Genomic DNA, 23,562 nt, shown 5'->3' with positions numbered 1-23,562 from the left:
ACTATGCAACCTTACCGTGTTAGCGACGCCACTGGTCATTGAGGTCTCGATTAAAAAAAAAGAAAATAATATATTTTTCTCCCTACTTATGAGACCCTAAAATGTGATTCAGCAGCCTTCAGTTTTATGAGGTTAAGCACAGTGGAATCTGTAACTGATGTACGCTGACTTGCTTCTAAAATTTCTGTGAGGAATGAACTTTCTCCTTTAGTAACATAATATCTTCAGAGAAAAAAAATGCTAGAATATTTCAACTGAAAAAAAAAATAATAATAAACAAAAAAAAACAAAAAGGCCTACTTACCATGTGCAAATCACGTGATCAATGTATCCTGTTCACGCCGCCATTTGCAGACCAGCCGAGCACGGGTAAGTAACGATTCGTTATAGTTGTTTCTTAGTTTAGCACTCTAGAGAGGTCATTTCGATAACGCCACTTTTTTGATAGGCATATTAACAACAGCATTTGGTCAGCGCTTCCCAGACTGGGAGCCGTTAATTTTGTTGAGGGGGTCGTGAAATAATGAAAACAAATTTAAAATGCTTTAAGACTAAGTGTGCCATGTCAAATGGGTATGTAACATGATAAAAATGTAATGTTTGCATTTGATTTTTGCGATATTCGCTGTGTATGTTTTGTATTCAATATAAATACAATGAATATTACAATAATATATGTCTGTATTACGATTTTTTTTTTCGATGGGGGCCGTGAAATATTTTAATTTTACCAAAGGGGCCTTTACATCCATAAATTTGGGAAGCACTGTTCTATGTAACTGTCATCAGGCCTTCTTAACCTAATTCAGAAGCCTTACTGGCTCTTTTGCGTTTTGCTTTGTGCAAGGAGTCAATTTCATAATTTAGTGTTTCGTTACTAACGTATATTTTGCGTGATACGCATTTTAAATACTTTAATTTTAGTGACGTTAGAATAACTATTTTCCAGCAGTTTACTTGATGATGTTGGCTGCATGCGAAATTTATTGCAGAACATCGATGTATCCACATTAGTAGTCCTAACATGGAGTTTAATTGTCTCCCATCAGGGTGCGCTATTATCTATGTGGGTGCTATGATAATACAGTACTGTATATGAAGGGCTAGCAACAACTCTCACTGGCGACATACGTACCAGAAATATTTTGGCGCACAGAAAGACCCACATAACTGGCCAATCAAGACACACATACGCAAAGAGAGAGAGAGAGAGAGAGCGTAGAATTAAATGAAACGAAGCTAACAGTAACGGAAATGTTTGAAGGGACATAACTAAGTGTACCAACTTTAAACAACTATTTTTCAATCACCAATACGAGTACATTTTTGGAATCTGGTCCAGAATACTGGACGCTTTCTTCACCAACAATTCATTTTAACCTTGTAATGCAATATTCTGTTCATAACAAATTAATTATTTCAAGTGTTCAAATGAGTTCAAGGCAAAGTATGATAGGTACTGTGTGAATGTTGAATAGGTTTATAACCCTACAATGGATTCACCTTTATGTGTAAAACTATTTATGAAGAAAAGAAGATAATTTGATTTAGTTTATACATTATGAAAAAGGCATTCGATAATGTAAAAAGGACATTGCTTAATATATTAAAAATAAATATACCTAAAATTTTATTATGCACAATACTGAATATGTACAAAGATAATTACATAAAAATAAACTAAATGTGAAAAAAATGTCTGATAAGCAATCTACAAAACAGGGTGTAAGACAGGGATGTCATCTGTCTTCCCTGTAATTTTCTAATTAAAATTTATATTAATGAAATACTGTAATAAGCGATCATATGTTATTATTCGAATATCAAATACCTGTTTTGTTATTCTTTCCTCTCCCATTTTGTTTAGGTGACCATACCACCTTAGATTAGCCCTACGCACACATTACGGAATGCTAACATGCCGTCTTCCTTCATATTATCCCCAGTTTCAACATGAAGTGATCATTTATACTATCTGTTTATCCTCCTAATTTTTCTCATAACTTTCACATCTGTTTGTCTTTAGTGTTTAATAGACTCTTCTTTATTTCTAATCTTCCTCTCAGATCTGTGAGTTCAAACTGGTTTGTATACTGTCTTATGTACTGCTAGTTTTGGTAAATTTCTTTCTAATTCCTTATACATTTATTCAGCTGGCTTGTACTATATTTTGCTTACTGTAATGTCTAGTTCCATATCTATTATTTTGTAAATGGTTGAAATCATTTTCAACTCTAAAAACAACTTATTCAGTTTTATTTTTATTTATTCCCATTGTTTTTGTCTTTTTACTGCTCATTTTCACATCAAATTTCTTTAAAGCAGTTAATCTTGTCAGAGAATCCTGAAGAGTTGCTCTGGATATTAAGAGTATACCATCTTTTCATAAAAGCTGCTAAATTAAATTTGAATATCAGGCTTGATGTCACTTTTCTTCCATATGTGGATCCTATCTTTCATGACAATCCATTTTATTAAGAAGTAGAATCAACTTTGCGCAATCTCCTTGAGCAGCTATTTGTAGCATGCATTCCAACACTTCGAAAGCGCCCTCGGCATTCTTGCTGATGCATGTGCGATCACAATCCAGCTTATGGCAATTTGCGTCCCACCACATCATAGGATCCAGATGAGCCTAAGGTCGGTTTAGCAAGGAAGCCAGTGAAGTGTGGTGACTTTATTCCCATGCACCTGTCACCATTAGAAGGGTGTAATATCACATGACACTTTTTCTAAGCAACTGTTATTTAGTAGAAAAACTGCAGGTAGGAATTGCTGTATGTGGTGGATAAAAGCAACATTCAACTAGGCTGCGATGCTCAGACGTTATTCCCTCATTATCAAGCAGTGATATGTCCAAGAAAATGGAGACCATTCACAACATAACCAGACTGTGCACTTCCCTCTGGGATATAATGGATTTGCAGTTGCAGGGTGCTTCTCTACAGTAAGTATGGATCCCCAGAGTTTTGGCATCTGTCCTGATTTGTGTAATCTGGAACGAATAATGGAAGAAAGTTCTATTTGAAACATATGCTTTGGATGATAAGTAATAAATTGTTAATTCCATAGACTGACTTGTGCTTAATGAATTACTTGGCATACTATAAGTGTTAGGTATGTAAACGATGTGTCGCTATTAAAACTTTTTTTTTTCCTCACTTAAACCAAAATTTTAATTTTTAGATTCTTGGAAGATGTCTTCGAAACGATTCCCTGATGACCACTTCGAATGGAGAAAGACAGAAATAAAGGAAGAAATTAAAGACAGCGAAAAATTATATTGCTCCAATATACCTGCTGAAACCAAGGATGGACGTGAGATTCTCAGTGGCATTTTTGGTGTTCCAGGAAAACCCCATCGAAAGGATGTTGCTGTTACACCAAGCAAAAAATCAGTATCTCCAAGTAACTTTCCGAAGAGCAGAGAACGACCTCAGCCGGTGATATCTTGTTCACAAACACTTTTAAATCCTATCCAGTCTGCTACAGATAATACTCAGGTAAGATATGTTGCATAGCGGGATAAGTGCAGGAGAGAATGTGTGCTGAAAATCAGCACAGTATATGTAACAGTATTGTCTAAATTTGTATGACGAAGAGGGTGTGTTTTTGGTGGAATCACAAGTGAAATATTAAGAGCTGCTAATTACTCTACTAATATATCTGTGGTAATTCTTCCTATCATCTCCAGAATACGACCTGGAGATGATAGGAAAGGCTGTTTTGATCTGACTGATTGATCAGTCATAACCGGCAGCCAAAGTATTATTTAAACACACGACGAACATTGTGAAGGTGCTGAAGTTAAAGAGGATAAAATCATTTATAAACTGTTAACGTTGTAACACTATAGCACATTAATTTGTGAGCGGGATAAGCACTAGATAAGATGGGAATAATGTTCTAGAAGTCAAACACAAAACTTCGATAAGCCGCTCGATTCTTTAAATGTGATCTTACACCGAGCTATGCAAATCATTTACCTTCAGAGTAGAGATCGAATCTAGAACTAATTCGCTCAGTTTTTATATTATTATTATTATTATTACACTTTTCATGGTCGACTCATCGTGGCAGGTTCATTCAACTGAAAACATATCTATCATACTGATTCATCGTTAACACTTCCTGCATTAACAACATATTCCGGCGTTCATTCCATTGACTGACAATTCTCCATATAAAAATTATACTCCTCACACCCATCTTCAACAGACTGTTACATAACTTCCAGGGATGGCTTCTAGTTCTTCCCCTCTCGCGTTCGACTTTCTTTATAATTCTCTAGATTCAACCGATAAAATCGCATCGCTAACATAAACGTCTCTACCATATCACCACTTTTTCCCCTGTCTATCAAACTCTGCAATCCACATTTCTTCAATCTCTTTCCATAGCCAACATTTCCATAATCCTAATATTGTCTTAATAACTCTTCTCTGGATACTTTACAATATTTCCACATCGCTATGAAAATCAGGTGACCATATCTATATACAATACTCCAAATGTGGTCAGACCAGTTCTTTATTCAGTGGCACAACCACCTCCTTATCCCTATGTGATAGAGTATTTCTTATCAGCGGCAGTATAATGTGCAATCTTTGCAAAACTTGCAAAATGCGCTCTAAATTTCAGTCTACTATCAACCATCCTCCCGAATCTCGAATCTCCTATACTTGCTATATACAGGGTGTCCCAAAATTCACGCAAGAAGTAATTTTGATAGAAAACACAGGTTTTTAATTAAAAATTGTAATTTCTTATTGATTCGTAAAGTATACAGTATAGGGTTATGCATGGAATAGCATATCGGGTAAATGGCCTCCATGGCTTTGCTGGCACATACGCACCTTTTTTGTCGAAATTTTCCATGACCGTTTTGCATAAATGTGGCTGAATTTCGTTCATACAGCGCTCAATTTCCTCCTTCAAGGCGTGGGTGGTCATGGGCTTGTTGGCATAAACCTTAGACTTCAAAAAACCCCAAAGAAAAAAGTCTCCAACGGCGTTAAATCACATGGACTGGGCGGCCAATTCTGATCACCAAAACGGGAAATTACACGACCAGGAAATGACTCATGCAGTAATTGAGTTGTTTCTCGGGCTGTGTGGCATCTGGCACCGTCATGTTGAAACCACATGTCGTCCACATCTATATCTTGCAATTTAGGCATAAAAAACTGGATTATCATGTCGCGATAGCGAGCACCATTAACTGTTATTTAGCCGCATTTTCGAAGAAGAATGGACCGATGATGCCTCCAGCCCAAAATCCGCACCAAACAGTGACACGTTGTGGATGCATTTGTTTCTCAACAATCACTCGTGGATTTTCTGACCCCAAATGCGACAATTTTGTCGATTAACGAAGCCATCAAGATGAAAACGAGCCTCATCGCTGAAGATGATTTTGTTCGAAAAATAAACATCCACTTGTTGTTCCATAATCCATTCAACGAACTCTCTTCGCTGTGTGTGGTCAGTAGGCTTCAGTTCTTGAGTCATTTGAACTTTGTAAGCATAAAGATGCAAATCTTTCGTGAGAATACGCTGTAGGGAGCTTCTCGAAATGTCCAATTCAAGACCACGGTGCCGAATTGATGTTCCTGGACTCTCAGCAACACTCTCACGAACTGCTTCGATGTTTTCTGTTGAAGGACGGCCAGAGTGTATAAGATCACTAATTGATCCAGTTTCCTTGAATATTTTAATTAATCTTTTCACAGTTGATGAAGTTAAATCACTATTCCGACCATATTTTGTACGAAAATTGCGAACTGTAGCTATCAAACCGTCATTATTTTTAAAATATTGTTCAACAATGAAAATGCGTTGTTCTTTCGTGTAGCGCTCCATTTTTAATAACCCTGAACTGTCAGCTGTCACGCTGTCTTTTTTTTCTCGTTGGCAACACTTTACCGCACAAATGGCGCTAAATTTAAATCTTGCGTGAATTTTGGGACACCCTTTATTTGTCTCGATGAAGTCTTACAAGGCCTTCGTCACCGCATATTTTGTATAAATGAAAGCTTTCTTAACTAAACGTAAAATCGTAATTGTAAAGATTTTAACTGTAGTAGGTACTAATAACAAATAGCGATAAGTTCAGTATGAGAGGATATAAAAGAGTTGTTGGAAGAAGTAGAAAGTGAAAATTGTAAGTATATTATCTAGGTATGATAAAATGATTTAAGAAGAGCTATGATGGCAAACGATTCGACGCATAGGCTGTGTATAGGAATGGATGGAGTGACTTTGAGGGAAGATTGGATTTGAATAAGAGGGTCGGCCTACAACTGAATCCGTTTGGTATCAGGGGTCTTGAAAAACTAATAAATGGTATGCGACTCCCTAACGCAGAAAGTCAGAGAAACCAAATTATGAGTGAAAGCATGGTAAGAAGCTGTGTGTGTATGAGAGGGACGATGTTATGTAACAGTGTTAATAAAGGGAATGGACATTAACAGGGAAATGATTATGAGAAGAGCACGAATTCAATTTTCTTTTCGTTCTCTTGGATCCATCAATCATGTACAAAGATGATTGCATAAATAAGACACTAAATAAGAACAGATATCTGCAAGTTATCCAACTGTGTCACACAAACTACAGACAATAGTATACAAAAAACTTACAGATTGCTTAGGTCTACACCAGTGTTTCTCAACGTTTTTTGGATCATGTCCCAACCTCAACGTTTCAAAGATTTTGATTCCCCCCTTCTAGCATAATAGTCAGCCAAGTTCTGAAAATGAAAAAGTATAATATAAATATGTACATGTACATTTTCTAATTTCCCCAAAAATATTCAAATTTCCCCCCCCCCCCTGTGAGAGTACGCCCCACGTTGAGAAATACTGGTCTATACGAATGCTAGGAGAAACAGAAACAAAGGGTTAGGGTTTGTTGCGTTGGTCAATATGTTGGGACCTCATACTGTGGGCATTAGTGAGACCTGGCTGTCAGAATCAGACATACTAACTGGTATCAAGTGTAAAGGGTAAAGTATGTTTAGGAAGAATATAGGAGAGGAGTGAGCGCTCTATTAATTAACTTGGATGACTTGAATCAAGTTAATGTTGACACATAATGCTTTAATATTAGTATCATTTACATCTGGCAGAAAGACAACCCATCTTGTGTGAGGTGGAGGTTAATAAGATCAAATACATAGTGAAGTGTTGTTACAGACTTTGGTGATCGGTTGCTAGGTTCTAAGAAACACATAACCAAATAAATACCATTGGGTGCGAAAAGAATAAATAACATAATGTGGACTTTAATTATCCAAATATTGATTTAGTAGTAGTAAAATCGAATACGCGTATGAGAAGAATGAACGTGAATTTATTGAGCTGTGGCAAGACAACTTCCTAAAGCAGCATGTGACAGAAAGTACTCGAGTATTATGGTGTCAGAGTGGATTTCAGTTAAAGTCGTAACTATTTTACTTCCGGTTGATGACAGTGATCATGTGTTAATGACTTGGGAAGTGACTACATTTATGAATGTGCCATTCAGAAAAGCTTCCATGCTCAACTATAAAACAGGAAATTATGAACAGCTGAGGACGCAGACCATGGGGCAGAATTATGTTTAGTTCTGCGCCATGGTATCAGTTGTTGGTGGGAAAGATATCGAGAGTGAATAAGCGGTGTTTGAAATATACTTATATCATGCAATATCAGAATGTGTTCTGCAGTGTTCGCAGAAAAAATAGAGTAGGAGTGAAACGGATGTAGAATTTTATCAAGCAAGAGATTCGTAAGAAGAGGATGATGTTGAAGGAATACCGTGTACGTAAGGATGATGTCCGTTATGAAAATTATACGCAGCAGGCCAGAAGATTCATAAATGTCATATTGAAATCTGAGTTTCAGTACAAAAAAAAAAAAACTCTGCAAGCTAAAGACAACCCCAAAGAATTCTATCGTTTTGCGGAAAGTAAAAGAAATATGGAGAATTATTCTGCTGTATACAGATGACTGATGAAGTGTTTGTTCAGTTAATGAGTAGCCATTTTGTAAAAGCTATCAACGTGGTGTATGCAACAACATTGAGCTCACTGTTATCTTTTCACTGGATAGAAAAACTCAGGTGTATGACGAGGAGGTATTTGATATTGTGCAAACTGAATAGGAATTCTGTGGTTAGGAACTGATAGGATATTAGCACGGTTGCTAAAATGGTTTTAGCTGTACTCATTATTCCTTTGACCAGGCTATATAATTTGAGTCTCAGAACTGGGAAGATTGCATAGGAGTGGAAAGAATGTATGGTAATTCCATTGCACAAGGGTGGTGCAAAGACCGATATATCCAACTGTCGACAAATCAGTTTGCTCAATAGCAATGGTGGTGGTGGTGCAGATTTTGGAATGGTTCTTCACATTTAGAAATGAGTTGGCAGAAAATCTAATTTGCAATGACAGCATGGATTCACAAAGCGAAGGATATGTTATAGTAAACTGCACACATTCTATCACAATGTTATCGTGGATGAGAAAGGAAACGAATACACCATGATATTTTAATATTTTGCAAAGGCTTTTGACAGCACACAGCATGGAAGACTTGTATAAATTGGATAATATGCGTTTGGATTATAAAATATCATCGTAGTTATACGAGGGTGGTCAGAAAATTTCTCGGCCTCGACCATAGATGGCAACACTATCGGCAAGATTTTTTTTCTAAGTTGGTACAGTTTAAAAAAAAGCAAAAGTGTTTTCTGTATCCCTTGAAATGGATAAAATTGAGATTATAAAATTCTTTGTAAATGGGCTGCCGAGTTTAAACCTGGCCGTACCAGCCTTGATGATCCACGGGAAGGACGTCCAAAAAGTGTAACATCAGAAATCATTGATCAAGTGCACGATATGGTATTGGATGACCTGCGAGTCTAAATGCGTGAAATTGCTGAAAATATAGACATTTCAAAAGTACATGTAGGATATATTTTGCATGAAGAATTCCAAATGAAAAAGCTTTGCGCAAGATGGGTGACCCACAGATCAAAAACGCACTCGAATGAAAATCTCAACAAGAATAAACTAAAACTGATTTTGTGCATCGATTTATTACTATGAATGAGATTTGGATTCACTATTACACATCAGAATCCAAACAGCAATCAAAACTGGAGAAAAGCCGGTTGTTCAGCGCCAAAGAAGACAAAGTCGGTTCCATCAGCAGGAAAGGTCATGGCCAGTGCCGTAACGAGGGCATGGCGAAAGAGGCGCCCGCCACTAGGTTTGGAGGGGCAAAATGTATAATATAAAAATAAATAAATAGATTTAAAAGCCCGCTATTTTATATTGTATTTTTAAATTTCGGCAATTCACCGCTTTAAACATACAAATTCTGCAACACAGCGGAATTCCTCTATATTTGGTAACACCGGTGAGTTCCAATTCGCCTCGAGTTAGATGGCAACGACAGCGCTTAATATCACGCGACTTGAACCACTTGAACATAACATTTCCTTGCAATTGTTCTCGTTTTTGTCTCAAGTAAATTGTTGCATCGCACCATTAACTATTAATGAATGTATTTTCCCATTTTATGATTTTGTAGAATTTTGTATCTCCAAATTCCCGTCTAATCCTAAACATTTGCATAGATAATCTAATACATTCTTCCGTTATCCTCCTAATGTGTCTATCTGCCCATCCCAAGTTTATTACCTTCCATATTATAATTTTAATCCATTTATGACCTCCTTCGATATCATTCCATCTATCTGAATCCCTCGTTTCATGACCACCCACAAAAATTATTTGCCAGCCCTTATTTACGTCCATCAAACACAGGATCCAATGAAAACCACAATCTTCCCACCTCGATATTCCCATTCGTCTCTACTTTTTGTAGATAATAGAATTTGAAAAATCATTATTATTAGCCTTGTTGTCATTAATAAGATCAGTTGTGTTGTTGCTGTGTTGTAATTATTGTTGGATATTTTCGCTCTCTCATGGAACAAAACATACTGGAAAACAGATAATTTTGTTTATATACAACATATTGGCATACTGAGTAAGTACTATAAATAATTACAGTAATAAAACACAAATTTAAATTAAAAAACACTTCTAGGGTAATATGCCACCAAAAAAAAATTCGGTGCACAATTTAAGAAAATAAGAGAACAGAAGATTGAAAATATAAAGAAAAATATAACTCCAATTGATATTTTTATTAAAAAAGCATCTACACCTCTAGCTCATTCAGGCTTAACAACTGAATTAAATCTGCCTTCTACAAGTAGTCATGTTTCATGTGAAATTGAAACAGAAGAGAAAAGTACAATTGAACATCAAAACCAGGAAATCGAGAAGCAATGGAATAATGATAATTATATAATGGAGGTTAAATTAGAAAATATTGATAATGCAAAAATGATAGATTTTAATGATCCCACAACAAGGCACATAACCAATAGTAACCTACAAATATTTATTCAACATGGACCCGAGTTGTGCGATAATATAAGTGTTTATCCTGATAGAGAAAATTGGCATTTTGATAAAAAAAAAAATGGTTTGAAAAAACCCGTGTCAAACGGAGAACAAATTCTCAGAAACTGGCTGATATATTGCAAGCGAAAAGATGAACTGCTCTGTTTCCCATGGGAAATCGGTATCCGGAGAGTTCACCGAAAAACAGTTAACCGAAAGATAATTCATCGAACGACAATTTATCGAAAAACCAATTCATCGAAAATTATTTCATCGAACAACAATTAATCGAAAAAACAATTCCTCGAAAGGCAATTCCCCGAAAAAGCAATTCACCGATCACCAGTTAATCGAAAACACAATTCATCGAAACGCAATGGATCGAAAAACAACAATTCATCGGAAAATCACAATTCATCGAAAATACAGTTCACCGAAAAATGAATTATAAGGCAAATGGGGTGAAGATGTGTGTGCAATTTTTTTTTTTTTTTTGAATTGTTTTGTGAGGGATATATCTTTCAAGTCACTTATATACGGTAAACTACTATTTATCCGACTTCGTTCGGAAATCGATTTTTTTGCGGGGCATACTGGTTGCAGTGAATGATATCCACTGAGACGGATATAGCTGAGATGTTAAATGAACATTTCATAAAGGATTTCATCCTCGTGAAAATAACATCCTACAGAACTAGAGGTCAGTGGGGAGGGAGGAGGAACACTGATGGTAAGTGAGTTGGAAGTATACATGAGGAATTCAGTAAACTCGATATCAATCGGCATGTAGGACTTGTTGATATATCAATATGTATCTTTGCGATATCTCAGAAGAGGAAGTCACTAGTGGTGTGGTGAAAGATCCAGTTAAAAGTAACAAGCTGTACGAGGGGGAGAATGAAAAGTTGTGATAAACACCTAGAACAAAATGATGTTAAAGCATTCTGATATAAACCACAAGGAAGACCATATCTTAAAACCCTTTAACACCTATGTTTCCTGAAATCGTAATAATTATTGTTTTTCATTTCTTCAAAACCACTAAGAAAACATGTTAGTGGTTTTGAAGAAATTCAAAGACACAGAGGTGTGGCCCGTCATGTTTTTCGTGCTGCAAGAAAAGTCTGCAACTGAGATTCACCAAACATTGTGTGAGAATTTAGGGGACTGTGCCTTCCAGTATAACCAACAATTGAAAGCTGGGCATCATGGACTGGAGACCTTCCAAGCGATCACACCTGAAAACTTCTATGCAGTGCATGCCATAATCCTTGATGAACAAACACCAGCCAAAAACATCGCAAAGACTCTGGAGACATCCAGGGAACGAGTTGGTGTCATTATCTACGAAAATCTGGAAAAGCAGATACTCTCAGCAACGTGTTCCCAAAGGTTTGAATGCCGACCAAAAGAGAAAACATATGCTGTGTCATCTCAAGGGATTTTTGATCATTTTGAGAAATCAGGTGCAAATTGTTTAGCTCGTATTCTGCCCGTTGATGAAACATGGCTTCGTCACTATGACCCAGAGAACATACAAAGTCAGTGGAGTGGAGACACAAAGGTTCTCCATGGCCAAAGAAGTTTCGAACTAAAAAGTCAGCAGGGAAGGTCGGGCCATTGTCTTTCAGGATATGAATGGTGTAATCCTTACCAAGTACCTCAAAAAAGGCGAAACTGTTACAGCAGCTCTGAAGGAATTGAAGGAGGTACTGAAGGAAAAACGTTGCGAGAAACTAAGGAGAGGTGTTGCTTTTGTAGGACAATGCACCTGCTTATGAAATCCAACAGACAATATATAACTTGGGATTTCAATGTCTACCTCAAACACCATATTCACCAGACCTGGCCCCCAGGGCCTGCCCTAGGAATTTTGTAACCCCGTGAAGTAGCATATTTTGCCGCCACTTCCCCTTAAAAAAATAAAAGAAAACTCTTTTAATGATGTCTTAAAAGCTATGCTTAAGCTAGGCTTTAACATCTCTGATCATAAATTCTAAATAGCAGCATTAGCTAATAAAAATTCATAAGTTAATGAAAAATGATCATAGACTATATTTTTTACAGAAAGAGAGAGAGAATTAACCCTTTAACACTACATCCTTTTAATTATTATGATTTTTAAAAATATATACAGTACAATGAAGTTTTATTATGTAAAAATTTAACTAACGACTTCCTGAAGTCTTGTTTCAACAGAGAATGAATAAATGACTTTTCTATGATTTATTTTTCGTATACTTTAGGCCAAAATAAATCATAAAAAAGTGAGGACTAAAATTGTGAGGACTGCACAGCGCATTCTGGCACTGATGCCGAGAACACTGATATATTGGGATAAAGATGTAATGACTCCAGTCTATAAAGTTTTATTCAGACCGCATATGGATTACTGTGCCAAGATTTTGTTATTTGATTTTCAAATGGATGAAGATATGTTGTAAAAGATTCAAAGATGATCGACTAATGATGGTTTCTAGTCTCTTGAATGTTGAGCATGAAGACAGATTGAGGGAATGCCATTAGAGTCTCGTGCAGTGATTCTCAACCTTTTTTTCGTCACTGTACACTTTTAATAATTTTAAAATTTGGCGGCACGCTAATAATAAGATAAATTTAAAAGAATTTTACTTGGTTAATTAATTCATGTGCCTATAATATATTTTGTAAAAATAGCATACAATAATAATTTGCAATAAAATATAAAATGAAATTGCATTACAAAGTAAACAAAATGTTTATTTAATGATAAATTACATTTAATGCGAAATTTGAGCATGTTTTTTTTTTGATAACTTCATTTATACTTGGGCGTATAAATAATAATGCTACTCTCATTTCGTGATCCAGATTTAAAAGTCTGGATCTTTTTTTCGTTTTTATAGGTCAAAGCCGAAAATCCGAATTCGCACAAATAAGATGTGGAAAATTGTAATAACACACTTAAAGCTTTTTGTGATATTGTTGGATAATCGTATCTAAGATTAATCCAGAACGAATTAATTGATTCTTCTGAATGTTTTGAAATTAAATCTCGGTTATTACACACAGAAATCAGTTCTTCTTCTTCTTTCAAAGTTAGTTCATACACGATGTGTCGTTTATCACAAATGGATTCCGTATCCAATCAAATTTTTTTATTTCTAAATTTGGAAAGTAATGAACAATTTTTTGCTCTAGTATTGTCAAATGATCAATAACTATTTTATGAATTATTTTATAACAATCTTTTGGAACTGACTCAAACTTTTCTAAACTACCTTCTTGTGCTTTATTCTTCCATAAAGTAATTTTTTTCCCAACAATTTATCGGTTGGTTTAAAATATTTTTTTTCTGTCCTTGCAAACTCGTATTTATGTTATTGAAAATAACAAAAATATCAGATAAGTAAGCCAGCTTAGCACACCATATTTTCTCATCCAACAAACCAACAAAATCATTATTATCTTGTTCAAAAAATATCTTTATCTCGTTTTTTAATTCAAGCACGCGAGACAAAACTTTCCCTCTGGATAACCACCTGACTTCCGTGTGTAGTAACAATGATTCGTATTTAGACTCCATAACCTGGCATAATTGACTAAACAGGCGACTTTTTAATGATCTTGATTTTATATAATTAATCATTTTAACACATTGTTCCAGCACTACTTTCAATTCTGATGGTAATTGTTTTGTAATGAGTGTTTCCCGATGCAAAAAACAATGGGTAACTAATATATCTGCATTATGTTCTCTTACATGTGCTACAAATCCTTTTATAGATCCTGTCATAGCCGGAGCACCATCTGTACAAATGCCAATGCACAAATTCCACGAAATTTTAATTTCTTGTAAATAAGAATTAATTTCATCGAAAATATGTTTTCCTGTTATGAAATCAGATAATTCACGACAACATAAAAATTGATTAATTGTATCATTTTCGTGAATAAATCGAACGAATGCAATTAAGTGTGCTTTTCCCGTAATATCAGTTGTTTCGTCGATTTGTAAAGCAAAATTTGAATTTGCAAGAGTTTTAGCAGTATTTTCTTCAATATTTCGGGACAAGTCTATAATTCTGCGATGAATTGTGTCATTTGATAGTGGTATTTTACAAACATCAATTTCTGTTGATTCACCGATCATTCTTTTTACAATTTTACGACAAGCAGGTAATATAATTTCTTCAGCCAAATTATGAGATTTTAATTTGAGAGCAATTAATTCAGCCACTTCATAAGAAGCTATCTGAGCTTTTTCAGACAAACTAATTTGCTTTTTAAAAATCTTTAATTGTTTTAATCTTGCAGATAATGAATTTTGAAAGTAGGCTTTGTCTTTTGATGCTAGCGAAGGATGATTAGTGAGCAGGTGACGTTGGAGCTTGCTCGGAACCATAGCACTGTTTGATAATTTACAACCACATACCACACACTCGGGAACAGTTTTATCATTTTCCATTGTAGATGTAAATCCAAATTTTAAGAAGTCATCATTATACTTACGATGAACATTACATTTTTTTTGGCGGAGGAAACATCTTTATTTGTACTGGGCTCGTTAGCATGATCGCTTGCTTCATCATTATTAAGCTTTCTTTTTTTTTTTATCCATTTATCCATTTTAGGGGGTTCATTGAAAATAAAAATAATTTTGTCAAAAAATTATTAAAAACGACATATTGTATATTGCCTTTGAATCCGTTTTAATTAAGTTTGACTACACAATATTGTGGTATTGCACGTACGAAAACGAATATATAAGTTGTAACTAACCATATGCACACATCAAGCGGGCGACTAGTAGACTAAACTAATATGTAGCTTTGTTAGCCAGTAGCCAGAACTATAACAGCCATGCGCATTGGTTCAGCCAGTTCCCGCTAGGAAGGTAGAACTGATTGAACCACTTGTCTGACGCCGCTTATGTATGGGTATTCGCAGTGGCGGCACACTTAAAAAATCTCGCGGTCCACCAAAGTGCCGCGGCACAGTGGTTGAGAATCACTGGTCTAGTGGATAAAGGACAAGGGGGGGACGTCATCGAGATATTTAAGTTATTAAGGAATAATTATCGGAATAATGAGTATCAGATTTTTCATAGACTGGGTGGAGTCAGGGGAGAACAAGAGGCCATCTCTGGACGTTGTATAAAAAGATTGTAAATGATGGTGAGTTTGAGGGTGGTTGGAATGCGTTGCGAAGTGTAGTGGGTGTGAAGACAGTGAATGCATTCAAGCCACAATATGATGAGCTGTGTGTATAATGGAAGATCTCCCGATATGAGTCGTTGACTCCCGTGAGGTCTGATAATAATAAGAATAATACACTCATGCCCTGTCGTACGACACGTTAGGTTCCAGACCACCTCCGTATAGCGAATTTCATCGTATAGTGAACCACTGCCTTTTTTATCAGAATGCATAAAATGCATGTAATGGCTAAATAACGTTTGCCGAATGCATGTAATGGTTAAATAACGTTTTAGGTAGTCATGTATGTGCGCAAATGACGTGAATAAAGTATTTGTATACGTCAGTTACTCAAAAGAAAATTTAGAATAATTTTCGGAAACGTAAATCTTATTTTGAATCGCATAGCTAAAAGGAACACGCCGACCTGTTTATATATACCAATCTGCATCATTAAAAGTTTTCTCATTTCGTCAAAAAGATTGTCACGCTTACGGATAACTGTAATATTAACTAGTGGCTTTTTTCCGACTTGACTAAGAACTTTATATTTGTTTTTAACAAATGTAACAACAGTAGTGCCAAGTAAGTTTAGCCTATGGCCTCTCCACGATACACCATTCTCAGCAAATTTAATTATTTTATTCTTGCGACTTCTTTTCACTGGAAGCAATAGCAGCCATATTTGGAATTTCATCGAAGCTGTGACAAGAAAATAATTAGTATAAACAGTTTACAATTCACAGCCAACGAAACACCCAAACGTAACAAGCAGTGGCGCACCCAGGGATGAGGACCAAAGGGCCCTGTCCCCCAAAAGCAAAAATACTCAGTCATCGGTCCTATGTAATGCATAGTGTGTATTCTCAAATCGCCTACTCAACTCTCCCCCCCCCCCCCCAAGATTAAATCCTGAGGTCGCTACTAATAGTAACAAGCAAGCAATGAATGTTGTAAATTAACAGCCACGGAAGCGCGCAGCGATTGTTTCACAGGAGCCGCTCGTTGCTAAAAAACCATCGTATGAGTTACTGCTGCATTGTATGGTGGGGAGGCTGAAATGTTTTGATAATCACCTAGAACAAAAATAATATCATATTAAAGAAATTGTTATAATCACAAGAAAGAACATATCTTCAAATCCTTTAATCGCATGTTTCAAATTGTGATAATTTGTTCTTTTTTTTTAAACTAAGAAAGTTTTAGCCTAAAATGTAAAAAAAAAAAATTAATATAAGAAAACATAAAATTAATTGATTTTTCTTGTGGATGTTCATCAGAACTCTCCCCCCCCCCCATCGTATAAATGGACGCTGGTTATAATTGAAAAGCGTCGTATAAGCGGATCTTCATAAAGCGAAACGTCATAAGACTGCTGTAATGATAATAATAATTTGAAGGATTATTGGCTCCAAGTCACTAATCTTGGGGCTATAAATACTTCTCGTTAAATTAAAACGTAATCACTATAAAGCTTTTTGGTTACATCAGTTTAAAAAACATAAAAATAATAAATAAAAAGTAATAAATAATATTTTCGCCATAATGTCTTTCTTGCAAACAAAGAAAAGAAGTTAGCTGTTAGAAGATTCCCAAAGCAGTCTGCTTCTAATGGAAAGGCGTTGTTTCTTAAACTGTACATAACTTACATCCTTTCGATCAATGGAAAATTCTAAATCCCATCCCATTCAAAAAATATAAAATAATAAATAATAATTGTTGTACTGTTTCAGAAAATAAAATTTCAAAAATGCATTTCAAATTTTAAAAGACAATGCAATGCAAAATGGTCCGAATTAAAATATATACTCTGTATACATTTTAATTCACCTCCTATGTGAGTGCCCGCTATGCCGGGATGGTTTGATATTTCTCGTATCACCGGCTCTAAGGCGAGACCAAAGAGGATCCTAGAGAGGCTGTCACCCTGTCTGACTGAGCATTCAAGTTTCACCGGTGCAGACAGTTTCTTGTTAATTATTAGGCGAGATTGCGCTGTGGTATCATATCCTGTACACCCCTTGAGGGTACATGGCAGGAATTTGATGATTTGATGATGATGATTGTGCTGTGGTGTAAATGTTTGTCATGAGGTTTTGGAATTTTTTCCCAAAACCTGCAGCTTTGATGACGTCATTCAGGTATTGATAACTCACTGAGTCGAAGGACTTTTCAATGTCGAGACTTATCAGCATGAATGGCTGTTGTGTAGCTTGATAATGCTCGTATATACGTCGAATTTGGAAAATGTTGTCTTCTATTTTTCGACCTTTTATTCCGCAGGTTTGGGACTCCGAAATTAATTTGGTGATATGACTCTTTATTCTTTCTGACATTATTTTGATTAAAATTTTTAAATCTGTATCCATTGTTGTATTCTCTTTGTTTGTTGTGTCTTTCTTTTTCGGTATTAATGTTATGTAGCCGAGGTTGCAATATGCTGGGATGCTTTCCGAATTATGTATTTCGGATAGCATTTTTACAAATAGTGTCTCAAACAGAGAGTAGTATGCCGAGGCGTAGTTAGAGGGGGGGGAGGATGGCGCGATCCGCCCCTGGCGGTACTTTCAACCTTTTTCAACTTTTGTAGTTAATTCTAAAATACAGTCTCGAGAACTCATTTCCAAATATTGTAATACTACTGCGAATTTTTCTCACAATTGCTGTTAGTGTTGCTAGTTGTGAGAGTAGTTTTTCTAAATTAAAATTGATTAAGAATTACAGACATTAAATATGAAATCGACTTCGCCAATGTCATCGACGATTTTGCTAACAGAAAAGCAAGAAAAATAACATTTTAGAATGTTGGATTTAAAGTTTTACTTCAAAAATAAACATAGTGTTTTAATTTATTTCCTTTTACGTCGTTTTGACTTTTGTAGTATTTTTGATGTGTATTGAGAGGGCAGCAAACTCAGGGACGACCGCCCCGGGAGGCAAAAGCTCTAGCTACACCAATGGTAGTATGCTTTGTAAAATTCCGCAGTGAGGCAGTCGGGTCCTGGGGATTTGTGTAAAGGAAGGGATTTTATCATTCTCTTACATTCAGATGGCGTAATTGGTGAATCTATGTCTTCTGCTTCCTTGTCTGTGAGTCTTGGTAACTGTTTCAAGATGTTTTGTGTTTCTCTTTTGTCATTTTCCTTTTGGGAAAAGATGCTTGTGTACTGTGAGTGGAAGACTCGGAGGAGGTTTGCATCTCTCTTTATCTCTATCCTCTTGTGTTTTATTTTGTTAAATGTGGCTTTCTGTTTTCTGTGTTCTTTAAAGAGCCACGCAGCTTTTGGTCTTTCCTTCATCCTGTTCCATTGTTTTTTGCGCGAACCCAGGCCCCTTCAGCCTCTTTTATTTCAATTTGTTTTAGTTTTGCTTTGAGTTCATTAATGGCTATTTTATTTTCTGAGAGTGTTCTGTCTGTGTTGTACTTCCGCATTAATTCTTTAATTATGTTTAATTTTTCTTTGTTTGTGTTGTATTTTTTGTGTTTCCCTATTATTATGGCAGCTTTTTTTACTGGCGTTTTAAATTTATTCCATGCCTCTATTGGATTTGTTATTTTTTTATATTGTCTAGTGTTTGTTTTATTTCTGATGTAAATTGATCTGTGTGAATAATGCTGTTGTTTAGTTTCCTTAGCGGGGAGTTTCTGTTTGGCTATGTGTTACTGTCTAAGGTCTCAAAGGGAGAGTTTAGCTTGACCAAATGGTGGTGGCTGAAAGTCAGTGGTGCGTGGCAAACTTCCTTTACAGTGGACTTTAGATGTTGGCTTATGTATATTCTGTCCAGCGGCGAGGCATTGGTAGCGGAAAAGTGTGTATATTGTTTTCGTGTAGGATACAGAATGCGGAAAGCGTCTTTAATATGACATCGTTGTATTATCTGTATGAAGTTGTTTCTTGTTGAAGTTTAGAGGAAAATAATAAAAATTCACGATAATTTTAAAGGTAACTAAAATGATAAATTATGGTAAATGAATCACAGGAGTATCGGCAGTTGTCACGTTAGAGCTATTTAACTTCCTGTTCACTTTATTTCTGTGATGTTTTCTTTTTTCTGGCTATCACACCAAGCAATTACACGGTCTTCTTTTTTCTTTCTTCCCCACTCCATGCTCTTGGTATAAGCAAATGTTTTTTTGAGCATTCCACTTTTATAAAAACACCATGGCACTTCAAATTTAAACACCAAACTTCCTTCACACTGGTTATTCATTTCGCTGCAATGTATTCACCATGCTGACTTAAGCAGTGTTGTTTGCCGATTTCTTTTTTCAAACGAAGTTCTAATTGAACAATAACTAAAGTCGAGCTACTGTAAACGAAAGTTGCTTGGCAAATAAATCAATGTTCATCCTTCGTAACAAAATTATTTCATTAACTTGTGTTATATCACACGTACTACCATGAGAAACTTCAATTGTTATAACAGAAACGTTTTCCCCTTAAGGCTAAGAGATATATCGTTTTGCAGAGGTAGAAACGCAATGGTTGGGCTGGTGTCAGAAGGGTGCCACTAACACGATATTTTATTGAAATTGGGACACTTAAAGAAGGCGCATAGCTACGAATTTTTCAAAGGCTCCAATGATCATGCTATGCTACCAATGCACTACCTTTCTGAAATATCTTAATTTTTATAATCCCTGTATATTGCAACAGATGAATAAAATGACTCTTCAAAAATTGCTGATTTTTAGGGCATACTGCTTTAAAAGCATGCCGATGGATCCACTACATTAATAATGAGAAACGCGCAAGTTATTCACAGTAATCACTATAGGAAAATAGTTTTTTTTTTTTTTTTTTTCGTGCGGCTGAAATGGTCGCGGATTGCTCCGCATTGTTGGCACTTGAGTGATTCCATATGAGCTATCATATGTTGGGATAAAAAAAAAAATGAATTATGGCGCCTTTTCAAAAGGTAAATGAAAAATGTCACAAGCCAAAGAAATTGTATAATAAATTACATGGAAATAGTGGATATTAAAGATACAAAATGAGTTCTAAACGAATATTTCTAAAAACTATGAAAGTTTCCTAAATTTGACCTGAGAGCTTACGAAAATACAATCCCCAGAAGCTCTGAAGTGTTCTTTTGAGCAGAGGAAGTTAAGGTAACTTCGATCAATGCCGAAGATTGTATTCTTGTAAGCTCTGTCTGTATAATCAATGTACCGGTCACTTCTATGTATAGCAGAGTTAACTTCTGAAACCTATGATAACGACTGCGTTTCATAGTTGAATTTAGCAAACTGTTAACCTCAACCCCCACCTCCCATTCTCTTCAACCATTAATAACATTACACAGCACAGTTGAGATTACCACTCATTCGGAATGAATCATTCTAGTAGTTGCGATATTAGATTATCTGAGTGTGTGGATCACTCGGAAGCGTTGCTAGACTTTTATTTCTCTAGACAAATTCCTAACTATTCGTAATATATGTAGTTAGACAGTTGCAATGTAACACACTTGGTAACATAGCAGGTCACTGGCGCCCTTGGCAACTTCTCCAATGCCAAAGTGTTCCTACATCGCTGGGAATACAGCTTGACAAAGCTCATAAATCTGTCACAGATGACCTATTCCACGTTTTGAATAATTTAAACGTATTTATTTCAAAATATTTCATTAAAAAAAAATTCAATATATTGGGAAAAATCTGAATCTTGATATTTTGTGTTAAACAATAAAGAAATTCTCATTTTTTTTTTTCTTTTTACATTTACATATATTCACACAGTAGCGCACTCTGGATTTAATCTTTGGGGGGGGGGTTGAGTAGACGATTGAGAATACACACTACGCATCGTGTACAACCTATGACTGAGCATCTGCAATGATCGCTAATTCATAAGTAGTATAGAAACAAAAGACACGACACAACATAAATTTTTAAAAAATTAATTTTAATTAGGAAAAGATTTTTGGAAAATTTTCTGCGTACGCCATTGATGAAGCGAATACATACGTGTTATAGAGGAATACAAACATAGGAAAGGCTGTACGGCCTAAGCTCAATCGCTATTAAAAATACATTGGATGTTGGAACTGAAGTAAAAAACTTCATTTTATGATGATGCGCTAACACAATTCCTAAGGAAAAACAGGAGATTGGAACTTGTGTATAAATAAGTAAATCGAAGTCTTTCAGCCCTTCTTGCGGAAAATTATTATTTTTCAATCTGGAAAAATAATAATTTCAAGTGATTACATTTTCCGATTTCTGTATTATATGCGTATTATATTGGCTGTATTTAAAAATCATATTAAAAAATTCCAATTATTCTTCTCTCACTGTAGTATTTGCCAATGATAATCTGATCTCATCACGAAGTGTAAATCCTCTGTGTGTGCTTTCCGTATTTAAAATTATATTATAGTTCGCCGACCGTTTGAAGGTCTCTGCTTGGCGTCTTGCCAAGAATAGTCGATTCATACTGAAGGGGAGAAAGAAATGAAGGACGTACGAATTGGTCGCCAACACGCGAAATCACGTGCTTTGTAGGTAAAATTTCCCAACTCTTATACAAGCAACATGGTTAACTACAATAATCATAAAAGAGAAGTTAATTTTCCAACCTGTAATAATAAACTGATTACCCTATTATCGGAATGGATTCTCCTTTTTCTGACATGCGCAGAAGTATCGAAGGATCTCTAATCGGTGGGCGTACAAAACACGTCACATTCGCACCTGGGTTTCTGCCGTTCCTTTTTTCTCTAGCGGGTACTGGCTTTTGAGCGGTTGCATTTTCACAAAGTTTTTCGGTATATTAGTTGCAGCTATTTTCGGGAGAATTTTATATCTAAAATTAGCATTTAAGTATCTGGATGACATCGAGTATCTGAAATGCACTTCAAACTGATTTCAAGTTACACGTTTGCTTTTCATAAATTGAGCGCTTTCTATATCCAATGATTATTATAAACAGCTGTTGCACAATTTTCAGCTGCAAAATCTGTGTGCATGCAGGATATTCTGGGGGATCAGAGTGTTTTTCCATTAAGTGTGTCGTTCGAGTTGTCTCTAATTACACTAATTGTTCCTAATTATAGTACACAAATGTCTTTTTACTGAATTTAGTATTAAACAAAGCCACCGTTTTTCTGGCTTGTGCACTATAGCATCTGTTGAAGTTAAAAAGTTTCTTTATTGGGACATGGACATTTTCATTGTAGTCTTCGGACAAAACAGAAGTAGTAAAAATTTATCTAATCCGGAATAAAAATGAATACTTCTGTGTATTATAAGAAGTTATTGATCTACCGCGCGGTTAGCCTAGTGGCTTTGCACTTCGCAACCATATGACTGGGGAAGGAGTGTCCCAAGTTCGATTCCCGTTGTAGACGTGAGGAATTTGAGGATCTTCCTCAGGCATAGCCAAGTTAGCCGGTCTTGGGCGCGGTCAGTAGGGTTTTTTCCGCCAGATTATCTGGCGTTTTTCATCCCGCAAACAGGCAAACCGGCCCCGTGAACATACACCTCTACAGTCAAAAATATATCTCCCCCAGCGGCAGACCAGGCGACGAGTCGGTTGGGAGTAGTACTAACAAGTAGTCGCATCTAAGTAACACGCGGACCCTGCATATGAAGCGGGAATAACGCGAAGAAGAAGAAGATTGATCTACAACAAAATACTAACGTGTGAGCTAACTTCCATTATTGAAAACACAGAAAAGCCACTGAAACTAAAAATAAAATAATGCATGGTAGCATTCCCGAAAGTGCGGGTAATTCCTATAATGATCGGACATTATTATATCCTATTATTGCGTAAAATGTATACTGAGTCTCAGTAAACAAAAGAAAATTCTTAGAAAATGAAGCGAAATATACACTAACCAGATATGGTATTATCTAGTTTATATTACTTATATTATAAATAAGATAACATAATATAATATAACATAACTCAT

General features: G+C 35.7%; 1 protein-coding gene across 1 annotated transcript in view; it reads left to right on the top strand.

Annotated features, from left to right (window-relative positions):
- The first annotated feature begins 506 nt into the window (after window positions 1-506).
- The window catches only part of LOC150095171 (uncharacterized), a 77,089-nt gene continuing 54,033 nt past the window's right edge, over window positions 507-23,562 (top strand). Inside the window, exons 1-2 of the mRNA XM_090411362.1 lie at window positions 507-573; window positions 3,187-3,503. Of these exons, the coding sequence (XP_090267488.1) occupies window positions 570-573; window positions 3,187-3,503 (321 nt within the window). The 5' untranslated portion in view covers window positions 507-569. The remainder of the gene's footprint in view (window positions 574-3,186; window positions 3,504-23,562) is intronic.

This window comes from Typopeltis vanoorti, chromosome 21, assembly GCF_054136105.1.
Source record: "Typopeltis vanoorti isolate ZY-2024b chromosome 21, IOZ_Tvanoo_1.0, whole genome shotgun sequence".
NCBI lineage: Eukaryota > Metazoa > Arthropoda > Arachnida > Uropygi > Thelyphonidae > Typopeltis > Typopeltis vanoorti.
This window is presented reverse-complemented; position numbering and strand designations above follow the sequence as displayed.